The 22,549-nt window shown below is 36.3% G+C and overlaps 1 protein-coding gene across 1 annotated transcript in view; it reads left to right on the top strand.

The window, feature by feature from the left end:
* Window positions 1-22,549, top strand: part of sorcs3b (sortilin related VPS10 domain containing receptor 3b) — a 72,249-nt gene that overhangs the window by 4,544 nt on the left and 45,156 nt on the right. Inside the window, exon 2 of the mRNA XM_088421647.1 lies at window positions 18,153-18,220. Within this exon, the coding sequence (XP_088277773.1) occupies window positions 18,153-18,220 (68 nt within the window). The remainder of the gene's footprint in view (window positions 1-18,152; window positions 18,221-22,549) is intronic.

Below are 22,549 nucleotides of genomic sequence, written 5' to 3'. Positions count from 1 at the left end.
TTTTGATGCCTGAACAGTATTTTGACTTTTTTTTTCCACATTCTCATAATATTTTAGCAAAGTACTCCTAGTAGTATCACTTAAGTGGTAATGCCACTTCACCATCTGGGTAAAATTTCAGCTCCCTAGTATGTTTTTTTATGTTATTGGAGGATAATTGCATCTGCAAGCCACATATGATGTACAGATTCACATTTTTATACATTATCTTGCTTACGGTAATTAAGATAATGGGAGGAGCTAGATTAGAGGCTGCCAGTTAGCTAACAAGCGGCTCGTTTTAGCCGAGCTTGTAACCACACTCTCCCCAATTTTTTGGTGCGCCCTGTACATGGAAATATAGAAAATATGAGAATATCACCCTTAAATTTAGAGCGCGTCCTATACGCAGGCGCGTCCTATATTTGGGGAATTCCGGTATTGGTTATTCAACACACTATTTCAGGGCCTGGACCTGAAACTATTTTGAATCCTGAATAGTTGATAGAAATGAGTGAGGTGCACTTTTAATATTTCAACATTCTCCTGTGGCATCCTGTATTGGAAAATTACATCTGTGATCGTCATCATCACGGGTGTGGGAAATATCACTTCATATCCGACAACATGAGCTACACTCGCACAAGCTAATGAAATCCTGCTGAAAATAAAGTGCCTTACATACAAGTGTTAGGCGTCGGAATCTTTGACTCTCTCACGATTAGATTCAGATTTTTAGGTCTACAATTTGATCCCGTATCGATTTTCGATTCAAAATAATTTCCGCTTCAATCGATAGATGTGTAAAGAATGGTCCTGATCTACTCCAGTCTGCTTTGCAAGACAGAATGACAAATGGAGGCACTAAAGCAGTCCTTCTAAATCATTTTTTTGGAAAGGCCATCCTAGAAAAATGAAAATATTTCACCCTGACTCGTTGCTGTTACTATAAATCACCTATAAAAAAAAATGGTATAAGTATACCTTGCATTGTATCCTTTTAAACTTTAACAACAACAACAAAAACAGTCAACCTTTAACAAAATTTAGTTTACTTACTACAGGGTAAATACAGGTTGCAGGTTACCCTCAAACCGAAAAATAACTTACTGCATTAAAATGCCTGCAGTGAACAAAATACGTCAATTCTCATTTTACTAGAAACGATTTTGCCTAATTGAATTTTGCTGCTAGCACACAAACCGACGAATCCAACTTCAAAATAAAAGCGCATTACGGCTGCTGCCATGACATCATCCATGTTTTGTTTGCTATGTTTTTTTTTTTAACAAATTGATTTTGGGACTTTTTTTGCCTCTCTGATTTAGGACTGTTTCTTTGTTGCTTAATCGATGAATCGGTTAAAGATTTAGTTTCCACCCCTTTTTTTAAAAAAAACAGGGCATTAAAGAAAATAAGTCCTAGGTCTCCAAATGATTAATCGATTATCATAATCGATTAGTTGTCAATTATTCTTTCCAGCTCTCCTCAATTTCTAGGCAGCGTAAGAGACGTTTTCATTTGACAAAATGCAGTCAGAACGAGACTCAAGTTACTTCACAACAAACGGCAGTTGGGCTAAAATTAGCAAATATTCATCAAAAAAGACCCTCCAAGCTGTTCACTCTCACTCTCAGCTTAAGTTTACTCCCAAACTAAAAATAAAACAGGGATTTTTGTATTTGAAACCTCCATACAATCTCCATAATCTTCAGGCTAACACACAATGGGAATCTTCATTGGCACATACGCTAGCAATTAGCATCTATGTCAGTGTTTTAGCCTCTAAGCCTGTGTTCATATATATATATATATATATATATATATATATATATATATATATATATATATATATATATATATATATATATATATATATATATATGAAATCATGTAATACATTCCCCACCAATAGGTGGCAGCGCTGTAGTTTTTGAAAAAGACGAATGATTACTCCAAACCGGACCCTAGACAAAATCCTGAGGCATTTAAAGGCTCTAGTACACCGGTGTCAAACTGAAGGCTCAGGGTCCAGATCCGGCCCCCCACATCATTTTATGTGGCCCCGGAAATGCTGATCTTCAAGTTTCTGGTTAGAAGACCAAATTTGCAATTTGACTTTTAAAATTTCAGGGGGGGGGGGGGCATCCCCAAAAAAAAGTGTCTTGGCTCAAAAATAATTGAAAACCATTGCTCTAAGCAATAGCTACTTGAACACAGACTGTACAGCAACACATGTAAACAGACATGTTCTTTATCTTCTGCAAAGAACAATGCTATTAGCGTTGTACTGAGAAGCCAAAAAGGGGCGGGGTCTCCAGTACGGTATCGTATAGAGGTTTAGAAGTTCTAGGTTTGAACCCCGGGACCGGAAGTTAGTATCTGGACCGAATCCAGGATTCAAACCCAGAACTTGACTGCTGTTAGGCAAACGTGCTTAGCGCTAGGCCTCATTGTAAAATAATAACCAAAAATCAATACCAGCACGTTAAAATGTCCGCTACCAGAGAAGGTAGACTATATTTGACTCCTCGCCGATCGAGGCGTGAGGGTGACTCCCAAGTCACGTCAGACGCTCAAAAATGATTGCGATAAAGATCCGTTGAACCGCTGTGATGGTTCCCCATGGGTTTGTCATCACGGGTGACACCGCTGACATTACACGCGGCCATTTGGCACATTATCATCACGGCTATCGATTGCACTTGGCTTAAGTTCCTAAGCTAGCGGAATATTTAAGTCTGCTAACCACTGGGAATACAAAAATGGAAAGGAAGAAGTTTTGCCACATTTTGCCTTCACTAGAAATAGTTTTGGTTTCTCACAATTTGATCAAAATATCGAATCAGATGAATTGAGGTGCCAAAATCATGATTGCAATGAAAATGTGATCAACTCATTCAATCCCAAACTTGTGTTTTTAGTTTGGTTATGTTTTTAACAATTTTTCCAAGTATTTTGCTAAACATGGGTTTAAAAATGGCTGCTAGTAAGTAATTATAGACTTTGGGTGGTTGAGTACTAAAGTTATGAACTATTTAGGTATTCAAGTACGAAAGTAACAATGACTTTAGGTACTAAATCAATTGATGAGTTTTGGTAAAACTAGTCAATTACTAAAGTACTTAATTAGTTGTTTTGTTAGTGCCAGTCATTTTTAGACACTTATTTCACCAAACCTGGAAAAAATTGTTAAAAAACAACAACAACATACAATAGTTTTCTCATGATTTGAGCCCTGTTGTTTTTTTTTTTTGCATAGTTTTTTTTTTTGTTTGTTTTTTTTGTTTTTTTTTGCTAGCCACCAGGAGATGAGCCACCGGTAAATGTGTACATCCGTGTCAATTTATGGAAAAATGAAGAAATGAAACGGAGAACATGTGAATCAATGGCTGTGCTCATAAAGAGTTTATATAGTATTAAAAAGTACAGTGTTAAATATAAAGTATTAAAGATATAATGTTAAAATTATGTTTAAACTGAATAAGCTTCAAGATTCAAGAGCTTGTATAATATGTTTTGTATAAAAGTTTGCGATGTGTAAATTTATTGTATATGAATATATGTAAAATTTTACATAGGAATTATGAGCTTTATTAACTTTAAGAGCTTTAAAAATATCGTATTTGCGGCTTGTATACCAGTGCGGTTCATAATCCAACACATTTGGTAGACTGAAAAGAAAAAAAAAAAAAAATTAGCTCAATGTCTGAACTTCAAAAAAAAAAACGTCAAAATATGTCTTTGGGATTGAAGGAGTTAATTTTCCAGCCTTTTCTTTTTCTTTGTGGTCCTGATGCATTACAGTGCTTCCTCTGGGTGTCAGCACAGCGCATTTGTTCATTAATCCAAAGCCTAGAGGGCCCTCACTGCCCGCTGATGTGATCGTAAGCCGCTGATGGAAACGGCGTCCCCGAATTAGACGGACGCTGCAGGTGTCCGCAGCCACCTGTGTGTGTGTGTGTGTGTGTGTGTGTGTGTGTGTGTGTGTGTGTGTGTGTGTGTGGCCGCCATGTTTGTGGCCTTCAACCAGACAAATAGCTACCTTTTACCTTGACGATTCTGGCTTCAGGTTTACGATGACCCTGCCTTGCCCCCCCTTCTAGAAATTATTCAAAGAAATGCCAATTTTTTTTTTTTTTTGATGCCCCTCAAAGCACAAGCTCCCTTTTTCATGAATCATTCGTGCTTGGGGAATGCGTGCGTGCACGGCGTCAGCGTCGTCTGCACTCAGGCTGGAGTTTTACCCCAAAGTGCATATCAAGGTCTACCTTCCATTTGATGCTCGGCGCTTGATTCGCTTCCGCCTCCTCGCACACACTCGCAACTTGCACGCTTATGCTTCGATTAATTAATCAAAGGCACAAAGCGGGCGCAGAAGTCTATTTGACAAGTTTGCATGTGATTAATTAGTTTAATAACGATTGCGGGGTGGCCGGCGCTAACTCTCTGATTAGGTTGTGAAAACAAATTTATGCATTATTTTGATTGGGAAACTTGAAGTTTGAAAGTCACATCAGGAGATGACTTCATTAACGCTTGATGAGGGCTTCGCTGCTGCGCTGTATTTACACTTTTATGTCCCGTTCCGCTTAAACTCTTTCACTCCCAAAAACGTTTTTTTTTACATTACTTTTGGAGTCCAGAAGCCTGTATGTATATATGTGTATATATATATATATATATATATATATATATATATATATATATATATATATATATATATATTCAGCACCATTTTATTCAGTTTAATTTGCTTTGCACTTCACTGTACTCCTTGAAAAGAAGTTGTACAGCCACATAATTTGATTGGGATATTTACCACCCACTGGATATTTGTGGTTAATTTCATTCATGAATTCATTCAATTTTAATTAATTGAGTCAAGTATCTATTTAATTTTAGTTTGTCTTATGTATTCTATACGAAAATATGTATTGAGAAAAGATAATACGTAATTTCCTTTTGTTTTCTGTAATTTAAGAGAAAAAATATGATATTGGGATATATAGTGGACAAAAAAGAACGTTTTTAAGAAGTAAATTATTTATCTTTGTTTTTATAGGTTATCAGTTGAACTAAAATGAGTTTTACACTCCTGGCGTAGATATTTAAGGAAGTTTTGCATGAGCTGTGAATGTTAAGTTTGCATTCAAATTGAAAATCTGCAAACGTTTTCTAAATATTTCCAAAGGGTTTCTTTCGCATTAAATCAAAATTTTGATTTAATGTTTGTTGGCTTTATTACTTCAATTAAAATCGATTAAAATCGTCATCGTCCAGAATGGCTACTGAAAATTGGGACCTTCTTTTTTTGGTTTTTATTTTGTAGCTAATACAAAGAATAAACATGTATTTACTTTGTTTATATACTTTAAGGCTACATTATTATTCTATGTAATTATATGACATTATTTTTCTATTTGGAAATAAGTGATGAAAATATTGTTTGTCGTTAAATAAAGATTTTAAGATGGCATTTGAATTTGTAATGTTAATGACATCTTGTCTTTTTAGGAAATGTTGTGGATTGAATATATTTATGATATCAGTACTTGAGATCGGTATCAGCGACTTTGCAAGAGTTGCGGAGTTGTAGCAGCAACGCTCTTAAAAAAATGGTATCAAACATTCCAAGTTTGCACTATCGTTATTGAATAATATCGAATTTCGAATAAATTGGACTTGGTTCAACTTTGGCGATTAAACTGCATACCAAATCTTGAACTTTGCATGTAAAGATCGATACAATTTGACATGTTAGGATATTTAAATAAGGCTTATTGGCGTCACTTGGCTGATGATGAAGAGCCGCTTTTACCCTAATAATCATTCATCACGCTAATGCGTCTGTCGTGTTTTTCGCCAACAAAGGTTTTGATTTACAATTTGTCATCATATCGCAATAACCTTGGATCCATATTCATTCCCTCCTTTATGAACACTCATTTGGACTATAACTTTTTTGCTTTTCACAGCAAAAACAACCTGTCATATTAAAGGATTTGCGCCCGGAAAAGCTATTGAGTGAACTTATAAGTGTGCGTGTGCGTGTTTGAAATTGCTCCATCTTCATCTTCATCGTCATCGATTTCACCGCAGTCTTGTGTGGCACTTTAGGTCACCCCGCTGGCAGCGTACGATGAATTCTTTTTTTTCCCAGCAATTGTTATTTTTGGCATGTCACATTTATGTGTGCCACAGGCTCAAGCTAAGTTTAAAGGGGAGCTAAGTTTAAAGGGGAGTCAACACTCACATTTTTTTTTTTTTTAGTGCAGTATAATGAATAATAATATATATATATGTATATATATATATATATATATATATATATATATATATTATTCATTATATAAATATATATATATATATATATATATATATATATATATATATATTATTCATTATATATATATATATATATATATATATATATATATTATTCATTATATAAATAAATATATATATATATATATATATATATATATATATATATATATATATATATATATATATATATATATATTATTCATTATATATATATATATATATATATATATATATATATATATATATATAAAACAAGTCAAAAAAGTCAGTTTTGACATCCCACACAATGAGAGTTGTACTTCCAAGTTTTCGTTAGACTTCAGAGGCATATTTTGACAGATCACTTTGGTAGAACAAGAAATGTTTCCACTTCACGTCATTAAATGATAAAACATTGGATTGTACTTCTGTGCAATATTAATACTCTAAATGTGCGCCTGCACGTCAGGAGCACTTTCCAGTGATTTGTTATTCCTCAAAGTGTCTGTTTTGTCTGGTCACCGTGTTCGGGCGCCATGATTTGTGCAATTATGATTGGTATACACGACTATAAAAGTTATTACCTTTCCTTAATCCATCCGCCAGGGAGATTAGTTTTTAATTCATCTTTTATTTGTAACTTCCTCCCTCTCTCTCTCTTTTTTTTTCTTTACTTTTTTAGATATTCTAAAATAAATCAATCTGGACTTTTAATGAGGTGGAGTTCTACTGTATTATTTTCCCGTTAAATTTGGATGAGGATCCACACACACCGATTGATGAAAAGCATCTCGGTTGATGTGATTTGCTTAGTTTAAACTGACATGGAAAAGGTCTTTGAACATCGGTGTCAAAAATACGGCCTGCGGGCCGGATATGGCCCGCGTAAAGGGTTAGCTGGGCCTGCGAGATGTTTTTTACCATAACTTCTGGGCCATTTGCGCTAGCAACTTAATTCCAATGGATTTTAAAATCAGAGAAGCGCGATAACGCATACATTGGGTAGCTGGCAGGTTTTCAAGTGTCGGGGAAGGCGGAAGCTCTGTATTTTAGAGGGAGACTGGATTCGTAAATAAATTACGTAATCTATAAAGGAGTGGAAAAACGATCATAGGAAATGTCCATTTGATGCAATTTAAGGAAAAACGCTATTTGGGAAATGTACAGGACAAAAAATACATTTTTCAATTATTTTTAGCTTGATAAATTATGTTTTGCTTTTCAAAAATGTATTCACGGTTTACCCGCACTTTTCACGATGAATTAAGACCAGGCCGAAAATCCACATTAAATTGACATTAATTGTTTTTAAGTCATATAACATGACTTTTTGCTGAGAAACGATTTTTCTCCATTCCTGAGCTAAAATGACTGCTAAAATGACACCCCTGATTTAGAATTATAAGTTCGGTTCACTTATAGTGAACTCAAAGTGTTTCATGTCCTTATAGTGAGACCAAAATGGATAAAAACAAATTACACTTCAAGTATCATTGATATTCTTAGGAAAAAAAAAATCTTCCCTTGACAATCAGGCCCTCAGGAGCATTCTTTTAAAAAATTCGCTTGGCTGTAGACTGATGCAATTGCGTGCTTCTCCGCAGTTGTTTTTATGTAATTAGCCCAATGAAATGCCAGGGCGAAAGTATCAAAATAAATTAGGAGGAAAAAAGTAGGTCAGACAAACAATTGCACCACCCCAAGCCCACATCTCGAAATTCTAAAGTAATTTGACCACCACCCTGTGAACTCAACAACTAAAACATTTGAAGGCGCCAAATGTGATCGTCATTTAATACCGCAGTAAATAAACACTGCCTGGACCCAATGAGATTACGCTTGGTTTCTGGTTAACCTTTTTTTACAGTCAAGTCATTTTTCTCTTTACATAATGCAAATTCGAAAACAAACTAAATCCATTTGGCTTCAGCTCAGAAGCCCTTCAAATGTCTCTGTGAAGAATTTGGACTAAGTTCCCTTGAATGTCTCCAAAACGCTAAGCGGTTTGTACCGAGAAATATAAATAATTCCTTATAAGGAGTTGCATCATTGTCTTCATGAGGAGACGTGTAGATTTGAAAGTTGTTCGGTGTCTTAATAAAATTATGTTATGATGGTTCAGCATTGGTTGAAAACAATATTTAACAAAGTTAAAAAAAAAATAAAGTGTGCCTACCTGGAAATGAAATAAAAAAATGTATCATCTCAGTTGTCAAAAAGCATACGGCAGATCAAGGCAGCTTGAAAAAATTATTCACATTATCCAGCCTATAAATAGCGATTTTACAACAATACTTAATGAAATTAATTATATATGTTGGTCTACCAGTGCATGAAGTAGTGAAGTTTATAGTCTTAGTGGCCAAAGATTAGGAGAGTACGGGATATTAAAAGCGGCCGCTTGAAAAAACAATCCACACACGTCATTGTATAGATCAAATAATTTTAAAACAATACATAATGAAATTTATAATTAAATGTGTTTGCCTTTGAGTGGATCAAAAAGCATGTAGTCTTCGTGGCTCAAATTCAGGCAAGTATGTGTGATTAAGGCAGCCGCCTGAAAAAATATCCACACACTTCAGTGTCTAGATAATGTGATTTTAAAACAATACTTAATGAAATTTAAAATTCTATGTGTTTACCTACCATTGGATGAAAAAGCATGTAGTCTTGGTGTGCAAAATTCAGGCAAGTACACGTGATTAAGGCAGCCGCTTGAAAAAATACACACATACTTCAGTGTATAGGTAATGTGATTTTAAAACAATACTTGATGAATTTTATAATTTTATGTGTTTGCCTATCAGCGGCTGAAGTCTTAGTCGTAGTATTAGTGGCCAAAATTCAAGTACGAATGAGTAGGAAAGCTGCTTGAAAAATATACACACACTTCAGTGTCTAGATATTGTGATTTTAAAACAATACTTAATGAAATATAAAATTCTATGTGTTTACTTACCATTGGATGAAGAAGCACGTAGACTTAGTGGGCAAAATTCAGACAAGTACACGTGATAAAGGCAACCGCTTGAAAAAATAAACACACGCTTCAGTGTATAGATAATGTGATTTTAAAACAATACTTCATGAAATTTATAATTACGTGTTTGTCTACTAGCGGATGAAAAAGCATGTAGTGTCCATGGCCAAAATGGAGGCAAATATGGACCAGTAATGCAGCCACTTGAAAAGTATCCACACTCGCCACTCTTAAATAGATATTTTGATTTTAAAACAATACTTGATGAGATGTGTATCAAACAGTGATACAGTCTTGTACAGTATGGACTGCTTATTAGATGCAAGTGTTAGCTAAAACTCGATGTAAGAGGTTTACATTTGGCTTTAATGCATAATGCAACTTGAAAACGCCTTTGGATCTTCACCCAGCCTAGCTTCCAGGTCTCTTTTTGTAAAACAGTGTTTCTGTGACAGTTATGTAAATTATCCCCCATTATAATTGCTTTATTTTACGTATCATCTTGTTTTCGGTCGACTTGAAGGTGTGTTTTGTTTTTTTTTCTCAAAATGCCTCTGCCTTTTCTGCCAAATGGCACCAGAGGATTTAATCGCAGTCTTAGACAGAAGTGCCGTCTTGTCACCTCTTTCAAATGAGTTTTTGTTTTTCACCCCTCTCCACAAATGTCGCAAAGCCACCCCGACATCATCGAGCACCGCGTCCATTAAGTCTTAATTCCTCGCCGTTCGTCCCAAAGCTTCTTTTAAGGGAACGAGGCAGCGCAATCACATTGTTTAATGGCAGACAGCGCTTTTATTGCCTGTTGTTGTTTTTGCGGCTTTGGATCCCCACAATGGAGCCGTATTTGAAGTAAAACCCTTTTACATTGGGACCATTTCATTAATTTTACCCCCTGCCCCCCCACATAATGGACTGAATTGATTGCTGGAACCTCTCAAGCTCAAAGCTGGCGAGCTCAGGAATCCTGCCAATGAGCGAACGGACGCGCAGCAGACAACGCCGCGTCTCTCGGGACACACGCGGAGCTTCGTTTGATGAAAAAGCGCCTCGCCGGTGTACGTCCCCACCCTGGAAAAGTACAACAATCAATTTGGTCCAATTAGCCTCCCTTCGATCGCGCCGTTTTTCTTGAGGAACGTTTATTTCGCGGAGGGCCGCGGTTCGATTCCTCCCGACGTTTGCCGATCCCTCTCTCGAGGTGTCGTGAAATCCATGCAAATGGTTGATTCGGGACCTTCCGCGAATTCCTGTGATGTTCTCCGTGTGTGGAAAAATGATGTTAATTAGCTAGTTCGCTCGTGATAGCCAGCGGTCGTCGGAATTACTGACTGCTCCTTGCGACTTAACGACTCGAGCGACAAAAGCGCTACGGGGCAAGTGAAAGGTAACACGGCAAGGTGGGCGGTGATTTTCTACCAGCTTGTAGAGTCTGATAATGGACAAAAATGCATTATGGCTCGCCGGGGTTTTGCATTATTTAGATAACTCCGGTTTTTAAAAAATGATAGATCTATGTTTAAACTAGTTCCTGGTTTTGGAAACCTTCACCTTATTCAGAGCCGTAATAGTATTAGGACAAGTCAAGTCAGGAGTGGTCTAGAGTCCTTTCATTGCACCTCCCTAATATTTCTTCCTACCTACCTAATACTACCTAATATTCCTACTGAATATTCCTTTTCAAGGAGTACAGTGAAGTGCAAAGAAAATTAAACTGAATAAAATGGTGCTGAAAGTGTCTCATTTTGGACACTTTGTGTGTATATATATTTAATAATAATGTGTGTGTGTGTGTGTGTGTGTGTGTGTAAGCTAGGCGTCTCTAGCTTATGTTTTTTTTTGTTTTTTTACGTTACGAAGTGAAGTAAGTGAAGTTTTTTCATTCCCTTGTTACGCCATTTTTTTCTGCCTCATGGCGTCAAAAAACAATTTCTCTCAGTACTTGAGAAACCTTCTGTCTATCGTTTAAAGTCATTTCTTGTTTTCCTCTTTATCAGACAGTGACAAGATTTAAAAACGTTGTTTAAAAATAGAAAGTTTAACATTTTAAAATTTCTAAGAGGTTTTACGAAAAAGGTAAATGCACGACTTACAATTTACAACTTAAAAATGTACATAAAATTTGGATGTAAGTCACTCCAAGGGTAAATACAATTACATTTTTCCTTCATATATTTTTTATTCATGATGTTATTCAATTCTATCCATGTATATTCTATATAAGTAGTACTTACTATACTATTTTGTTACAATTTTTTAGTATGTATATAAAATTTTCATGTTTATACCTGGAGTTTTACCAATTACCAATTGCCTTAAGATCTGAAATTAGTGGTGTGTATATATATATATATATATATATATATATATATATATATATATATATATATATATATATATATATATATATATATTTAGCATTAAAAACAGTGCTGTTGCGGGCTATTTCTTACTCTCTTCTGTGGACATGCTTGCTCAGATTTTTATCCGGGCAAAACATGTCTTCCCGCGGTTCCTCCGTGGTTTCTAGCTTGACTGCATCCTGAACCTCCTGTGATGGATCGAGATTCACGTTTGAATCCGGTCATGTTTAATTCAGTCCAGTCTCCACCGCCTTAAAGAACCTGAGAAGCGAGGTGAGTTTGCTTTGTACGGAGCTTACCACGTTGACATTTTTCGAGTTCCTCGCTAGTCTGATTTGTGGAGGAGGGAACAAGCTGAAGGTTCCTCCCCGGAGAACCTCGGATGGAATATTTATTCCGCCCCGTCGTGTTCATATACAGTAGTGTACAAAAGCTTATGAGTATTCATCAGTGTGTAAATGCTGTGAACTTTTGCAGCTGCCACCAAAGGTAAATAAGTAAATGTGTGTGTGTTGATAGCGAAGAAGCTCGCATCAATCACTCATATCAACACAGGTGGGGCTGCGGGTGGGCGTCCCCTAGAAATTAATTTAAAACCTTGGAGTTGTTGCCTCCGGTTTGCTTGGAAAACAGTGTGGCATCCACATGAAAGCGGAGGCATTGCTCACAATATTTCTCGCTTTCCATCCTCTGGGAAAAAAAAGGGGCAAAGCACAACCAGAAGGTCTCGTTTATTCTCAGAAAATCTCTCATTTTTTTTCCTCGAATGGCCGATGATTACCGAAGTTGAATGTATTTGTACGTGTGATGTGCTAAGGACTGCATTTCCCATAATGCAAAGGTTCAATCCCATTTTTTTTGCACACGAGTCTAAATCCGAGTCACCAGCTTTTGAGGATATGCCGATATCGGATCCTGATCCAAAATGGTCAAAACACCAAAGGGAAACATTGAAAGAAGACATCTGGGAGCTGAAATTTCACCCAGTTGTTGACAACATGGCACAACCACCACTTATCACAGGAGTGTGCGATCCCTTGTGTAAAATACCGCGAGAATGATATGGAAGAAAATGACCCAAAATGGTCAAAATATCAATCCTCTGATCTTGACATCAAGGCATTTCACACCAAAGGGAAAACATCAAAAGAAGACACTAGGGAGCTGAAATTTCACTCCAATGGTGACAACGCGTGAAAGTTCAGCACAACACGACCACTTTTTTATCACATGACCAAAATTGTGCCATCCCTTGGCTAAAATCCTGCGAGAATGACGTGGAAGAAAATGACCGAAAATGGTCAAAACATCAATTCTCTGATCTTGACATCAAGGCATTTCACATCAAAGGGAAAACATCAAAAGAAGACACTAGGGAGCTGAAATTTCACTCCGATGCTGACAACGTGTGAAAGTTCAGCACAACACGACCACTTTTTTATCACATGACCAAAATTGTGCCAACCCTTGGCTAAAATCCTGCGAGAATGACATGGAAGAAAATGACCAAAAATGGTCAAAACATCAATCCTCTGATCTTGACATCAAGGCATTTCACATCAAAGGGAAAACATCAAAAGAAGACACTAGGGAGCTGAAATTTCACTCCGATGGTGACAACATGTGAAAGTTCAACACAACCACTTTGTTATCACATGACCAAAATTGTGCCATCCCTTTGGCTAAAATCCTGCGAGAACGACGTGGAAGAAAATGACCAAAAATGGTCAAAACATCAATCCTCTGATCTTGACATCAAAGGGAAAACATCAAAAGAAGACACCAGGGAGCTGAAATTTCACTCCGATGGTGACAACATGTGAAAGTTCAACACGACACGACCACTTTTTTATCACATGACCAAAATTGTGCCATCCCTTGGCTAAAATCCTGCGAGAATGACGTGGAAGAAAATGACCAAAAATGGTCAAAACATCAATCCTCTGATCTTGACATCAAAGGGAAAACATCAAAAGAAGACACTAGGGAGCTGAAATTTCACTCCGATGGTGACAACATGTGAAAGTTCAACACAACACGACCACTTTGTTATCACATGACCAAAATTGTACCATCCCTTGGCTAAAATCCTGCGAGAACGACGTGGAAGAAAACGACCAAAAATGGTCAAAATACCGCACAAGGTTAATAAAGTTTTACTGTAGGGTTAGCAACAGGTTCCATTTGAAGTGAGTTATTAGAGAAAGTGCAGCACCATTTTAATAATAGCGAGCAGCATGCGCAATATGAATCATAGCTAAATTGCGGGTCGTGTGGGGAAAAAGTGGCGTTGAGATGCCTCTCACGTCCCACCGAAAGCACTTTAAAAATTTGAGCATTTCTCTTTTGAAAGAAAAAAATGGATTTCTGACGCGGCTTTTTTTATTTTTTCCCTCTCAAAAGATTTGATTTGGTCGAGCAGTCATTGCGGCGCGCTGCCTTCACGCCGGGATGTTTATGTAAGACGGCTCGGATGAGCGGCTGCGACATGCCTGTTGCCATGGAGGCTCTCAGCCCGCGGGGGTCAAAGTGCACATGACTTTGACAGTCCTTTAATGTTGTTTTTTTTTTTTTTTCCGCGCGCGTACGCGGATCCCTCGTCGGAATTGTGATGCAAGCGAGAAAAGCTGGCGAAGAAAGAGAGAAAGAAGCGGCGTAGAATAGAAGATTTGGATAAACGGATGACTTAAAACCAACTCCTTAGAGGGTGCATGTGGAAGCCATCTTGAAGAAATGATTGGTTGACTTTCCCGGGGCAAAAGCTCCCTTTGCGCACATCAATAAAACATAAACATGAATAAATACGCTGCTTTTGCCCTCGCCGGCTTCTTACTTAATTTCATGTTTGCAAGTGAGCAACGAGACGCATGGAAATGCTGTTTCGCTCCGAGTCTTCTGAATGATACCCGAAGCCATTTTGGGATTGTTTGTCCCGCGATTTATTTACATAAAAAAAGCCGGGCCGCCACACGCATAAAAAAAATCCGCTAATTCGGCTTCATTTGTCGTGTTATTTTGTGGCCCACTTCCATTTGCATATATATTAGAGGCTCCCTATTGGCCGCGTCCACGGTTGCAGAGTTTATCAATAATAGTGGAAGTGAAGATGTGGGAAGGGTCTCCAGCGACGTACTTGTGACGGATCCACTCAGGGACAAATCATGCAACAGTCATCTGCCTCACTAGTCCGCGGGTCTCCGAGGTAGTTCTTCGCTGACCCAGTTCCAAGGGTCGCCTTTCGTTAATTAGGCGCAGGCGCGAGCGTGATGGAAGAGAGTAGGGATGAATAATTTTCAAGAACAATAAATGCAAGTTCTCTTAATATTGCAATCAAAAAGGTCCTCATAAGCAAAAAAAATTGGAATTTTATATCAGATTAATTAGTAGGGTCAGACCATTTTGGATATTTAGAGGATAATGATGATTTTTGTCAGAAAAAAAATACCTACTACTGATTAATCGGCAGAATTAAAAAAAAAAAACGATTTTTAAGGAATAGCACACCATTTGTTTCTATCAATATTTCAAATATATATATATATATATATATATATATATATATATATATATATATATATGTGTTCATTTGTGTTAATTTCATGTTCTGTTAAAATATGAAGGTTTTGATTACTCTTTAATAACGCAATCATTTTGACCAGATTAACTCATTCAATGCCAGGGACGTATTTTCACGTTTTTTTTTTTTTTTTAAGAGTCCAGAGTCCAGGCATTCAATAATTATTAAATTGATACTTAAGTATCAAAACAGTTCTTATAAAAATATGAAAATATATCCTTAACATTGAATGTGTTAATACATTTTTAAAATGTAATAATTTTGAAAGTTGTCAGATTGCATTTAATGCCAGCAATGCAAAAGCAGCATGTTATTTTATCATGCTGTTTTTCAATAAATAATTGGAAATCAACTTTGGTATAAGGGGATGTGCAATTTGACATAGTTTGACCGCCGCTCAACAGGATGTTGCAAAAATTTCAGGAAAATTAATGTTATAAATCCTAAGAACATGCATCTCAAAAATTGTAATTATAATGGTTTTATACGGTCCAAAATTTGGACAATTATCATTTTTGTATACAAAATCTCGCATGTCCAGCTGCAATCACATAGAAATGTCAGAATCGTTGTATTTTTAAATTGTACATGTTTTAATCATCTGCTGAAAATTTCAGCTCCCTTGTGTTTTTTTCCCCCATTGATTCTTTTACGATATCATAAAAAAACACAAGGGTTAAAGTTTTTGTTTTCACTATTTGCAGTTTCACTCATTACTGTCCCTTTTTTTCTTGTTTTTTGTTTTGTTTTGTTTTCAATCGGAAAATTTAATTGAGCTGCATTGTGATGTCGATTTGAATTTTATTAACTGTTCAAAACTAGCAGTGAGAGGCGTTGATTTATTTCCACTTTTTTTCCCAATCAACTTTCCATAAAAAAAAAAAAAAATCCTCGTAACACACCGACATAAACGCAACTGTTCGCTGTCATTCGTTAGCATCGCTTTAGCGCTCACAAATCAACTCCGGATTTACTTGCGCTGGTAGCGGCGAGGAGACAAACGATCAACATATCTTTTCTCTTTGTATCGTTTTTCTCAAATCGGGCATTTAGGCCTGACATCACAGCCGTTTAGCCCAGTCTTTACGCCAAATTGATTCCGACTGGAGCCCTCGGACCTGGCAGACATGATGCATTTAGTTATGCAAATGCTTATCTGTCTTTGTGATTGGTTAATTAACCCGTAATGCGGCTAGTCCCGGCCGAGCGCACGGGCTGTGTTTGAAGGCTGCGCGGCGGGTCAATTGGGTTTTTAACGTCTTCAAAGGCGTCTTAAAGACACGTCTTTTGTTCCGCCGAATGCGCCGCTGCTTTTTTTTTTTTCTCCCGGCTTTAATGAGTCGTTCGACGGGTCCCGCAAGGTTAATGTGTTTAAACTAACTGTAATTGAGCTTGTGACCCGTCTTCCAGTCTCTATGAAATTTAGTCCTGATATGCCATGTTTTCTCCTCCTCGATTGTTATTCCGACTCTCTTCTTCCCTCCGGGTTTTCTGTTAACCCCCCCCCCCCCCCCCCTTCCCCCACCCCTCCAGGCTTCCACTACTTCCTAGGCTGAGTTATGATCATTCCCATGGGGTGCTCTTTTATAATACCATTGGAGTGACAATAATGTGTTTGCACACCATTTCACTGCGCCCTCTGTGCCTTGGCAGTCTTTTACGAGCCACAATTCCGGCTCCCCAGAAACGCATTGTCCAGAGAACGCGAACGCACTGGACGTCCTCCAATTAGCCAAATGCATCATGTTCAGCTAGCAGACGCAAGTGTATGAAAAAGCAACACGGAGCCATTTTCATTGTTCACTGAACAATTAGACTTTTTTTTTCCGCCGCCGTTCCAAATGAGACGCGCGCCTCTTACAAGTCGAGCATAGATTGTGTTAACGTGCCAGCGCGCTGTCGTCGAGTCAAAACACGAGCGTGCCTTGTCATCGGGATACACTCGGAGATGACGCTCATTAGGAAAGGCATGCGGCGGACTTGTGGATTTCGTTGGAGGAGAATTTGGAAAAGAAACAAACTAGTGAGAGAAAAAAAGTGAAAGATTGAAGAAAAAAATCTTTTGCTACGCTTTCATTCAACTCTCAGTGCCCTGGACGAGAATTTTCATCTTTTAAAATAGTAATGACAATAATAAATAATAAAATTCTCATTAAATTGTTTTTTTTATGGAGGGTCGCTGACACCCTTGACTAATGCTTACTTAATCTAAGCCGATTGAGCATTGTAGTGATAACGGTGACCATTGGATGGCAGTGTTTCCACACATACTACATAGGTAATTATACTTTAAAAAAAAATACTCAATTTAAAGTGTCCTTTTTGGATCATAGTGGAGATTCTTCACAAAAACAAATCATTAACTTAATTATCAATAAATATTTGTCCACAAAAATAATCGACAAAATGTGTTGGCCCTCTCAAAAAGAAATAATTATGAATAAATAAAAATGAAACAAAGCATCCTCTTTTGGGATTAAAGTAGTTTTGTTTACAAAAATAACTCAACGTATTAATAAATATTTAACGACAAAAAAATAATCCACATAAAGTGTCAGACATGATCGCGAAAATAAATAATTAGAAATAAACATTTGAAAGAAAAAATTTCCATTTATAGTGTCCTCTTTTGGAATGATAGTAGAGACGTGTTCGCAAAAATAAATCATTAACTTGACAGGTGACGAGAGGCGGCACATGACAAGTTGGGTCGAACCATTCTAGTACGGGGGAGAAAATCATGAAATCGACCGAAAAATAAAGTTTCATGAACTTATATTTCCCTGAAACATTGAATTCACTCAAAGTATTTTTGCATGTTTGTTTTATTTAAAATCCGGAGTACCCCCTGGAGTTGCATCGAGTACCCCTCTGATTTTGATCACCAGAAAAACGATGGTCAATCGTCCCTCCTTTCCCGTAACACGAACCTCTTATGTTGCAGGTGATCCTCATCCTGACTAAACTCTACGACTTCAACCTGGGCGCCGTAACCGAGAGCTCTCTGTGGAGGTACGTAGCTTTAAATCGCATCAAGGCGCGGCGAGGTGATGGCGCACCGCCGCCTCTAATTTGATAAACATGCAAAAGCACAAAGCTAAGGAAAATATATTCATAGATAGCTGCGGTATCCACCGTGATTTATAGTCTGCACATGCTCGCCGGAGGATGAAGAATGAAGATGCATTGGAAGTCTATATGACGTATGTTTTAATAAAACCAATTCTCGATGGTGTACTGTAAATTCTTCAAGCATCGGACAACTTTACTTTCATTGTCGACGTTTGTAAACGGCTATCTGTACACTTTGTTAAAAAAGGTTTTTTCAACCGATCCGGACAGCAGCGAAAGATAATAGAGACGCAAATTGAGAAAGATGAAGTCAACCGTGGTGATTTTGATTGATTGAAAAAATTGTGGCGAATGGATTGTCTAGTTCCATTCAAAAAACAACAATTAGCTTCTGCAGTAAATTTTAGACTCTATTCGGGCTGCAGCTGTCAAATCTTTTGGTATTTGGATGTCCAATTGAAAATTCTAGAGAATAATCGACTATTATGGTAATGAACAGAAAATAATGAACAAAATCGGTGACAAATGGCAGCCTTGGCGGAATCCAACCCTCGACGGAAACAAATTCGACTTACTACCAGAAAAGTGGACCAAAATCTCAAATTAATCCCTCCCACTGCACGATTATGGCCAAAATAATAATCACGATTATTTTGGTCAATCAAAATTATTAATCACGATTATACTTCCCGTTTGTTCAAACATTTATTATCTATTTATTGTCTTTCCTTTAAACAATTTGTTTATAAACAAGGCTTCGAGGCTCGATACTTGCAAATAATAATAAAGTAAAATGAATAGAAAAATAATTAACTTACTAGCTGAATACGAACCAATAAAGAAACTCAATTCAACTTAGAACCAAGCACATTATTTACCTTTATGCAAATTTTAATCAATTAGAAGTCAAAATGTCATTTTCAAACCAAATTTATTCCGATGTTGGATCTCATCTGACAGCTAGCACTGTATTTATTAGAAACTCAACGCCGTTTCACACTGGTAAATAATATATTATTGTGGGATGCAACGCCGTTTCACACTGGTAAATAATATATTATTGTGGGATGCAGATGCGTTTGTCATGCAAACATGTGGGAAACTTTGCCCCCTGGTGGTAGCATGACAAAGTGCTTAATTTGACATGTATAGCCTGCTTTTTAAATGTTAATATCGCCGAGGATCAGCTTAATTAATCGTGGCAGCCAATATCGTGATCGCGATGACCTCGGAGCACTCCAGTGTGGCTGTATTCCTCCGTTTGTTATTGTTTTTTTGTTCTTTTTCTTAGACAGTTTGAAACTGTTTAACTCTTTCAGCGCCAAACGTTATTGGGCCAGGATTTTTCGCATTTTCACTCACCTTTCAAGGCCAACAGAATATTGTGTGCTATGTCTATGTAAATATGGGTGCTGCCATTGAAAGATTGACTTCCATTCTTCAGTTACACTTACATGTATGTAACAGCTGTGTGGAAACACTGCCATCCAATGGTCACAGTTAGTACTACAGTGCTCATTTGGTTTATATTAGGTAAGCATTAGTCAAGGGTGTCAGCGCTTCTCCATAAAAAAACACATATTTGACCAGGATTTTCTCATTTATTATTGTTATTATTGTTTTAAAAGATGAGAATTCTCATCCATGACACTGAAAAAGTTAACTGATTACTTGTTCACTGATTACTTGATTACTATTAGTCAAGGGTGTCAGCGCTTCTCCATAAAAAAAACATATTTTACCAGGATTTTCCCATTTATCATTGTTTTAAAAGATGAGAATTCTCATCCATGACACTGAATAAGTTAACTGATTACTTGTTCACTGATTACTTGATTACTTTTAGTCAAGGGTGTCAGCGCTTCTCCATAAAAAAAAGCATATTTGACCAGGATTTTCTCATTTATTATTGTTTTAAAAGATGAGAATTCTCATCCATGACACTGAATAAGTTAACTGATTACTTGTTCACTGATTACTTGATTACTTTTAGTCAAGGGTGTCAGCGCTTCTCCATAAAAAAAAAAAAAACATATTTGACCAGGATTTTCTCATTTGTATTTGTTTTAAAAGATGAGAATTCTCATCCATGACACTGAATAAGTTAAATGATTACTTGTTTACTGATTACTTGATTAATATTAGTCAAGGGTGTCAGCACTTCTCCATAAAAAAAAAAAACATATTTGACCAGGATTTTCTCATTTGTATTTGTTTTAAAAGATGAGAATTCTCATCCATGACACTGAATAAGTTAACTGATTACTTGTTTACTGCTTACTTGATTACTATTAGTCAAGGGTGTCAGCACTTCTCCATAAAAAAAAAAAAAAAAAAATATATATATATATATATATATATATATATATATATATATATATATATATATATATATATATATATATATATATATATATATATATATATATTTGACCAGGATTTTCTCATTTGTATTTGTTTTAAAAGATGAGAATTCTCATCCATGACACTGAATAAGTTAACTGATTACTTGTTTACTAATTACTTGATTACTGTTTGCTTATATTTGTGCAGGTATAAATACAATAAAGCTATCTGATACTATATGTCATTTGATAAGGTTTATTTTGAAGCGCATATTCTTTGCATACAAAATGCCTTCGCTGGGCTAACGCCTGGCACGTTCTGCAGTTGAGTAAATAAACTACTGAAGTACCGTGACCTGTCAAGAGTCATAAGCGTCTGAAAATAGGGCGCGCTTGGAGATGGAGAAGCAGTGGCGGCAGCAGATGGATGGCAGCAGAGTTTTTGTCCATTTGCACATTAACTTCGCTGGCGGGACTGACAAAAAAAGAAAAAAAAAATGTCTGCTCAACAGTGTGACCGCTTTGCTTGCCGCTACCAGCACCTCTCACACGTCTGTCTCCGCTCACACAAGCACACAAAAGAAAACATTCAAATTTCATTTCAGTCATGCAAGCGCGACATTGCCGGTGTTCAATGACAGTTCAATTATAAAATGAGTCGCTGTAAACACCAAGGTTTTGCATTTTGAGGAGAACACGGTGAAAAAAATCATATTCGAGCAAAACAAACTCGCAAAATATTTCAATATGAGAGTCATGCTCTCACCGGTCATTTCATTAGGTACACCCGCACAGGCAATCATTAAAGATTCAAGTTCATTAATTATAATGCAAATGATGTGTTTTAAGCATTAAAGTCAGAGGGATGATAATTTGAAGAACACATTATGCTTTTTATGCAATTTAAAACAGTCCTCAGCAATGTTGCCTCTAAACTTTAAATAATCATCTAACCAAAGCTATATTTGCATTTTTGTATTTTTATGTTCTCCTCATATACAGAAATGTATACGTTCATTCGGCATATGTGTAAATGGAGCAAGGAGTGAAAAATATGCACACCCCCCCCAAAAAAATTCTTTGACTACAACAAAAATTGGAGGGTGTATACTTGCAATGGGATATTGAATCCAAATGAAATTCCAATAAATTTTTAATGATTTAATAAAACAAATAAGTACAAGAAATATAGTCAAGCCATCTCAAACACAATCATTTCATTTCAATTATCCAACTTAAAATTCGGAAAGTCATCCTTACACTTTTTTTTTGTTAGCTAAAATTTTAGCTGCGTTTTCTTTTTTACCCTCAAACATTAAGATGTATTAATGAAACGTTAGCATTTATGAAGTCAAAACCACATTTGCTTTTGTAGCATGCTAAAGCAGTCAGACTGCGTAAGCCTGATTTGTTGAAAAGTGATCAGTAGAAACGGCAACTGTGTCAATGGCGTCATTTTCATCAATGGCACGGCTTTAAAAAGTAATGTCTTACTTAAGTAAAGCCTTAATGAGGCAGTTGAGTGCTATATAAGGTACATATATATATATATATATATATATATATATATATATATATATATATATATATATATATATATATATATATATATATATATATATTTTTTTTTTTTTTTTTTTTTTATATTTTTTATATATATTTTTTTTCTTTCATTCTTCCAGCAAATCTGGCTGCTCTAAAAACCACTTCTTACTATGTATGTAATGTCAACAACGGCCAGAGGCGGCGCCAAAAAACAAAAATCAAGAACAAAAGTGCTGCTAAAGCAGTCTGAGTAAGCCTGATTTGCTGTATATATATATATATATATATATATATATATATATATATATATATATATATATATAATTTTTTAATTATTTTTTTTTATTTTTTATTTTTTTTCATTCTTCCAGCAAATCTG

This window comes from Hippichthys cyanospilos, chromosome 8 (genome assembly GCF_059441005.1).
Source record: "Hippichthys cyanospilos isolate Australia breed blue-spotted pipefish chromosome 8, RoL_Hcya_1.0, whole genome shotgun sequence".
Taxonomy (NCBI): domain Eukaryota; kingdom Metazoa; phylum Chordata; class Actinopteri; order Syngnathiformes; family Syngnathidae; genus Hippichthys; species Hippichthys cyanospilos.
This window is presented reverse-complemented; position numbering and strand designations above follow the sequence as displayed.